We start from the raw sequence: 7,839 nt of genomic DNA on the forward strand, positions 1-7,839 counted from the left end.
AAATTTGAGAAATTATTGCGCAAAAAAGCACGAATGCGAGTGGAAGGGTGAACTTTCTAAAAACTGTGGTAAAGTGGAACTTTGAAACGACAAAATCAGTTTTTGAAGAATTAGCAAAATAATTTAAAGCCAATTCGAACCATTGAAAATGTTGTATTGAATGTTATTCTCCGAGTTGTCCAGAATGGTCAACTATTGAACATTAAACCAAGCGGAGATTAGGCGCGTTTTGGCTCGTGAAAACTGCCTTAGTAAATGTTTTGGAATTAGAAACGCAAATTTGAAAAAGTCGGAATATAAAACTGAAAACTTTCGAATTAGGAAATGGCGAAATCAAAATTTTTTGCATAAATTCGAACATCGAATTCGTCCATTCATTTAATGATTTCATTCGGTAAATTTTCCAGAATCGAACACAAATTTTAAACAAGAAAAGCCGAGGAAAGATGGACTTTGGCTTCCAATAAATTTATTGGAGTAAAAGTGGAAAAAAGTGAACAGAACCCACTCTTTAAAAAGTGATCTGAAGCAATACATTTTTTCAATTTGATTTCATTTGCTGAAGAATCTTTACCATCGAATTTGAAAGCAACCGCTGAAAACGTGCAGTTGTCTGGAAACAGTCCCGGTGACAAGGTAAAAAACAAAATCGAAATAAAAAAATTAAAAAAGGCTAAAAGCTTTCGAAATGGGAAACGGTTGATACAAAATTTTGAGTATTAAGCAAGCGCGGCAAATTAGTTTGTTGTTTGTTTTCGATTTGAAACTACAATAAATCGATTCTCAACCCAACGAGTTGGCCGCAAAAGGGCGCCAAGTGAAAATTTTCGAATTTGTTGTTTCATGTATTAAATCTGATTCGCGAAATTGTCCAGAATTACGCACGATTTTACGCTAAAAAAACTTCGACTTTTCTTTGTTGGTTTCGAAAATAGCTATTGCACAATTAATCGAATGTTAAAAATGAAAATTTGAACATTTTAGGAAAATAATTGAAAACTTTCGGAAGTTTGAAATGGTTGAAGCATTATTTTAAGTATTCATAAAGGGCGACAAATTTAATTTAATTCATACTCATTTCAAGGGATTCCACAGTTCATATTCATTTAATCCAGTCAATGACAATATTGGTCGCATTTATCGGCCAAAAAAGGCACAGAATAGAAAATTCCTAACTCGTAGATCCATTTATGTATTTTATTCTTGAAATTGTCCAGAATTTGGGCAAATCTTGATGCAAGAAAAGCTGAGAATATGCATTCCAAAACCCGTTTTCAAGGGGAAAATTGAAATTGAATGCACATAATTAAGAAACGATCTAATGTTACCGAAAACAACCACAAAATATTTCAGTGTTACAAAAAGCAATCAATAAATTAGTATTTCACGCGACAAGCGATTGAAATCATAGCAACATCCACAAATTTGGAATTTATTGGCCAACAATTTCCAAAGAGAAAACCTCATTTTGAAAAGTTTATTCGCCAAATTGTCCAGAATTTATCACGAAAGTTAAAGCACTGAAAATCGAAGAAGCAAACGTTACTATTTGTCTTGAAGTGAGTGGGATGTTGAACTTGGGACATTTACGAAAAAGGGGTAAAAAACGACCGAAAGTTATAGAAAACAAGCAGAAATCGCTCGATTTTTGGAAACCGATCAACATTCTCAGTGGAAATTCAATCGATTTTCTTGCGCCAACGATTGATAGATGGTGGGCCTCATGCTGAAACCCACTAAGATTTTTTCAACAACTTATATCTATAAGGTGTTTAAGTTAAGGCGGCCACTGGTCGTTTGCGGAAAGTTTGCGCTAGCAAAACTGGACAACGCCTTCAAAGCGAAAACGGCCATGTGAAATTCTTATTTGATTAGAATGTTTTCCTGACATTGCAAGAAGATGAAGCCACTCGAGTTGGCGAAACGTCAGCGAGAAACTCCACAGCATCAAACAACAACCGTGAAAGTCCATCTCTTTGTTCGTTTGAAATGGAAAAAAAATCTGTTTTATTGCTTGAGCCTGGAGACCTCAAATGGATGTTGCGGCATTTAAAAGTCATAAAATCTAGTTCACTCGGTATAGCTAAACAATGTGCGGCCACTTGATGCGTGTGTGTGTATTAAATGTCTTCCTTTCGACGAATCGGCTCACACTGAGTCGCGCCATTCATCTACCATTCAAAACAAATATCTCATATTCTGGTTGAATTTACTTAGTTGGCCTTGTAATTTAGTTATTGCGAAGGTCTAGATTTAATTAACATGGCGCGTTAATTTTTTCGGTAGTTTGCCCCGAAAAATTGCCCAAACCACCAGAACCCGCCAAGTGTTCGAGCTATTTCAGATTTTTTTGTTTCGCGCTGTCGTTCGTCTTGTGCGTTTATGTGCGCGTTATTCTGCACTTTTCCCGTGGATTAGCGAGGTTTTCATGGATTTATTGACGGAAACTCGGGCGAAAGAATGGTAAGCTGTCAGCTTAAGTGCGACCTTAAGGACGTTTGGATTATCAGTGAGTGGAGGTTTCTGCGCAAATTTTTTCAGAAAAAGTCAATTGCTGGGGGATTAGTGACAATATTTGACTAGAAGCATCTCACTTTCATCATCGAAATTTGGGAAAATCAGTGAGATTTGGACGTTGTTGATTTTAATGAAGAGCCTGCGCAGCTATGGCAGGTTAATCGACTTTGCTCGGATGTTTCAAATCAGCCTCCTAGTGATTTTTTAGGCTCCCACCCTGTATAAGGGTGGTTGCCAGAGCAATCACTTAGCTGAGCTCAGCTTCCCGGCTGCAGCAATTAACAGCTAATCGACAATCTGATTGAAACTGATCAGGCGGCGATAGGAATTACAATTTCCGTATCGGGTTAACTTGCCAAAGCAGAAAATCGCCTCTATTACCGACTAATCCGCTATCGATTCGGCCTAATTAAAACATATCGGCTGAATTTTCGAATTTTCCGCTGCAGCCCGATAAGAGTCTCCTTGCCATGGCATTGCTGGTCAAAATCAATGGAAATGTTTTGATCTGGCCTGGCGTAGATCGAGCAGGCTTTCACACCACTTAACTTTCTATATCATTAATTTCGGCAGCTCATTATGTCAATTTCGTAACAACAGGCAAAAATGCGTGAAGGTTTCGTCAGGCCAGTTTGTTGGCCCGACATAATTATTTATGTAAACGCTCGGTATTTTATATACAACGTTCCGCTGAACAAAGGCTGAAAACAACGCATTTGGACTGCCATGATTATCTAACTGAAAAGGATTACAAGGACAATCAAGCTGCCACAGACGATGGATGCTTTTTTCCATTCGGACGAATCCGCCTGTCTAAAGCGGCATATTTTGGAGGCTCATTTTCAAAAATTCATTTTGCTCTCATTTATTGGTGCTTTATACAGCGTTCAATAGAGCATTCTTTGCTCCATGTGGACTGAAATTGGGATGAATAATATTCAAATGCGCTAAAAAACGGAGATGTTTGATGCATAAATAAATATTGCATTTTTGGCTCTAGGTGTCCTGCAATTGTCATTGTGATGCGATTTGTGATTAATTTTAGCAAATGTTTGGAAATGTTGCTGTCTACACGTTTGTGTGAAACCACGCCGTTTTCGGAAATTAATATTCTTCATATGCGGTAAAAAACGGAGATGTTTTATAAATAAATAAATAGAACATTTTTGGCTCTACGTGTCCCAAAATTGTCATTGTGATGGCGGTGTCTGATAAATTTTCGCCAATTTTTGAAAACATTGCTATCTACTCGTTTGCGCCAAAGCGCGCTGTTTTTTAAAAATACAGTTTTTACATGCACGTCCGAAAGTAGTTACTTTCTAGATAAATAAGTAAAGAATTTGTTGCTTTATGTATTTTTACATTTTCTATATGATCGCAGTTTCTGATAAATTTTCGCAAATTTTTTAAAATGTTTCTGTCATCAGGTTTGAATCAAACCACGCCGTTTTCAAAAATTACTATTTTTCATATGCACTAGAGAAAGGAGTTGCTTTTTACATAAATCAATAGAGCATGTTTGGCTCACAAGCCCGGAAATTTTCATTGTAACAGCGGTGTGTAGTGAATTTTTGCGAATTTTTAAAGTGTTTTAGTCTCAAGTCGCACATGTTACTGACCAGTTTTCAATAATTGATGTCTCTCACATGCACCTGACGAAAGGGTTACTTTTCACGTAACTGGATAGACTATTCCTGGTTCTATGCGGTTCCTAAAAGTTTTCCGGCAACGGCAATTTTTTGCGAATTTTAGAAAAACTGAAAATCCAGCTTGTTTTTTCTTTATTTCCATCAACACATTTCGCAGTCTAGTTATCAAAAAAATAATTTTGCTCTTATGTGCCGAGCCAAAAAATGGCGTTTGCCTTAATTCAATAGAGCTGCATATGCCCAGTTGCTTAAAATTTTCATTGTAAAATGAGTTTGGGTTAAATTTTTACAAGTGTTTGATTATGCCGCTGTCGAATCGTCTCGTTCATCAGTCAATGTTCACAAATTAATTTCGCTCAAAAGTATTGCACTACAAAAATTGCTCTTTCCACTACTCGATAGATAATTCTGGATTCTGTGCCCTTTCAAAGTTTCGTTGCTGCGGCTGATTTTGATGAATTTTGGTAATTGTTTGAATTTGGGGCTGTACACTGGCCCGTTTCGAGCAACACATTGTGCCGATTAGAATAAAAAATATTTCATTAAATCCAGTGCGTTATAGAGTAGCTTTTTCCATAACAGAACAGATCATTTTCGACATTACGTATCCCGAATTTTTCATTGTTATACCAGTTGTTGACAAATTTTCGAAAGTATTCCTGCCAACTCGTCTGTCTCTAGGCGCACATGTTACAGACTATTTTTCAAAACTTGATCCCTCTCATATGCAGCACAAAAGAGTGTTGCTTTTCATATATGCAAATAGAGCATTCTTGCCCCTATGTGCCCCTGGAAGAGTAATTGTGATGGTTATTTTGGATGAAATTGGGCGAATTTTTAAAAATTGGGCTTTTGAGTCCACTCGTGCGTTTTGTGGAATATTGAAGATTAATTTTCAAAAATAAATGGCGCTTATACCCATGATACTAAAATGTTACCTTTACCACCGTTGAATAGAGTGGACCTTCCCTTACAAATCCTCAAAATTTAGTTGTTGTAGGTGTATGAGATGATTTGTGAACAATTTTGGAAAACTTTAGAGTATCTGTATTTTAGACCTATTTCTTCCCTATTAGAGTCCCAAATCATCAAGTTGAATTTTTTAAACATGCCGAATAGAGCATATAAAAATCAGCAGCCAATTCTGAATGGAAAACCTCCTGCGGAATTCACGAATATGTCAACACCTCCACATACCGAAATAAATCATGCCATTTTAAAATGAATATGGGCGCACAATGAGAATCCCACGCTGGGTACTTGACTTAATTCGGTAACCACTGTTGAATCGACTTCGTGGGCTGATCTGCGAACAATAAGCAATTTGACCATTAAACTTCAAGGCATTATTTGTTTGCTTTTGTTCAAGCTGCTGCCGGCGGCAAATCAAAGCGTTAATCATCGAATAAACTGTTCCCATTCATCGGTTTAAACTGCCAAAATTTTCTTCAACTTGGGCCACCAGGTATTATAGTACTGTAACACAAACTGCCCTTTCAACTCTGCGTGTTTATTATCAGAATGGATTTTATGGAAAATATTACTGTGCAGTTTTAAAAAAATATTTTTTTTATGTACCGGGTGAGCGAGTTGTTTTGCACATAACGGAATAGAGCATTCTTAGCTCTACGTGTCCTGAAAAGCTCATTGCGATAGCAGTTTTTAAGAATTTCGGTTTTTTTTTAAATGGGACTGCCCATTCTTCCAAATAAACATCGTATTTTGCAGACCATTTTTCAAAAATTAATTTTGCTCAAATCTACTGGGTAACTGAGTGTTGAGTTGCTAACGGCTGAATAGAGCATTATTAGCTCTAGTTCTCCTCAAAGTCTTATTGCGTTGGCAGACTTCCCTGAATTTTCATGAATTTGTGAATAGTTTGCTATCCATTGTCTGTTTAACGCAACAATTCAGTTTTCAAAAATTAATTTTTTTTTAAAATATACTGGGTAAGCGAGTTGTCTGGTACATAACTGAATATAGCATTCTTAGCTCTACCTGTGCTGAAAGGCTCATTGCAATAGCGGCTTTTTGTAAATATTGGCGATTTTTTCAACATGGAGCTGCCCATTTGTCCATATAAAGCAACCCATTTTGTAGACCATTTTTCAAAAATTTATTTTGCTCAAATCTATTTGGTAACGGAGTTGTTTTGCTCACGACTGAATAGCRAATTCTTAGCTCTACTTGTTGTGAAAACCTCATTGCTATGGGTTTTTTTTTAAGAATTTTGTCAATTTTTTCAACATGGAGCTGCCCATTTGTCCATATAAAGCAACCCATTTTGTAGACCATTTTTCAAAAATTTATTTTGCTCAAATCTATTTGGTAACGGAGTTGTTTTGCTCACGACTGAATAGCAAATTCTTAGCTCTACTTGTTGTGAAAACCTCATTGCTATGGGGGTTGTTTAGGAATTTTTGCTATTTTTTCAACATGGCTCTGTCCATTTGTCCATATAAAGCAACGCATTTTGTAGACCATTTTTCAAAAATTAATTTTACTCAAATATACCTGGTAACGGAGTTATTTTGCTCACGACTGAATAGCGAATTCTTAGCTCTACTTGTTCTGAAAACCTCATTGCTATGGGGGTTTTTTAGGAATTTTGGCGAAATTTGCTATCTACCCATTGTCGATGTAATACAACAAATCAGTTTTTTAAATTCATTTGCTCGAAATGCACTGGGCGAGCGAGACGTTTTGCACATAACTGAATAGAGCTTTCTTGGCTCCACTCCTCCTGAAAGGTCTATTTAGACGGCAGTTTTTGAGGAATTTTGGCAAATTTTTGAAAATAGAGCTGTCCATTCGTCCACCTAAAGCAGCTGCATTTGGCAGACCATTTTTCAAAAATTAATTTTGCTCTAATCTTACGGGTTTTTTGAGTGGCTTGGCTGATGACTGAATAGAGTTTCTCCTGAAAGAATTGTTGCTATGACGGGTTTTCCTGAATTTTACCGAATTTTTTAAAATTTTTCCTTCCATTGTACATCTAATGCAACAATTCAGTTTTCAAAAATTTATTCGCTCAAAATGTATTGAGTGAGCGAGTTGTTTTGTACATAACTGAATAGAGCGTTCGTTGCTCTACTTGTCCTGTGAGGCTCATTGCGATGGCATGTTTTGGCGAATTTTTGAAAATATGGCTACTGCCCATCTTATCTGACAAATTTTGGAGACCAGTTTTCAAATATTTATTTTACTCAAATCGACTGAGTGAAACCGTTGCTTTCTCTGTAGCTTACTAGAGAATTTTTAGTTCTACGCGCCCAAAGAATTTGAAAGCGAAGCCAGATTTTCAAAACTTTGCCAGAATGTTTAAGAGTTGGCTGTTTCTTGTCCAATTCATGCAACAAATTTCTTAGATCGGTTATCAAAAAAATAATTGCGTTCAAATGCAGAGGGCGATAGAAATGATTTCCACATGGTTAAATAGAGCAACCGTGGATTTTTTACAGTACAATTTTTTTTTTGTAAAAAGTTACAAGTTTTCCTTCCTCCTTCTGTGGAGCCTCGAACCCCTCTTGGAGCGTCGCTTGTTTCGAGTGGCTGCCTGCTTGGCTTCCCTGGCTGATTGATCAGCCTTCTTGGCTGCGTCTTTTGTTTTGGCCAGGTCCACTTTGGATGAACGCAAATCTGAGCTCAGTTGTTCCATTCGCGCCTTGGCCGC

The 7,839-nt window shown here is 36.9% G+C and overlaps 1 protein-coding gene across 1 annotated transcript in view; it reads left to right on the forward strand.

Moving 5' to 3' along the window:
• Positions 1 to 2,293: 2,293 nt before the first annotated feature.
• The window catches only part of LOC109545980 (apoptosis-stimulating of p53 protein 2), a gene marked incomplete in the record, with an annotated part of 130,613 nt that continues 125,067 nt past the window's right edge, over positions 2,294 to 7,839 (forward strand). Inside the window, 1 exon segment of the mRNA XM_048661139.1 lies at positions 2,294 to 2,463. Coding sequence (XP_048517096.1) covers positions 2,429 to 2,463 — 35 coding nt within the window.

The sequence above is a fragment of the Dendroctonus ponderosae genome, unplaced genomic scaffold (genome assembly GCF_020466585.1).
Source record: "Dendroctonus ponderosae isolate FM_Combo_2020 unplaced genomic scaffold, Dpon_F_20191213v2 Dpon_F_20191213_1, whole genome shotgun sequence".
NCBI classification, from domain to species: Eukaryota; Metazoa; Arthropoda; class Insecta; order Coleoptera; family Curculionidae; genus Dendroctonus; species Dendroctonus ponderosae.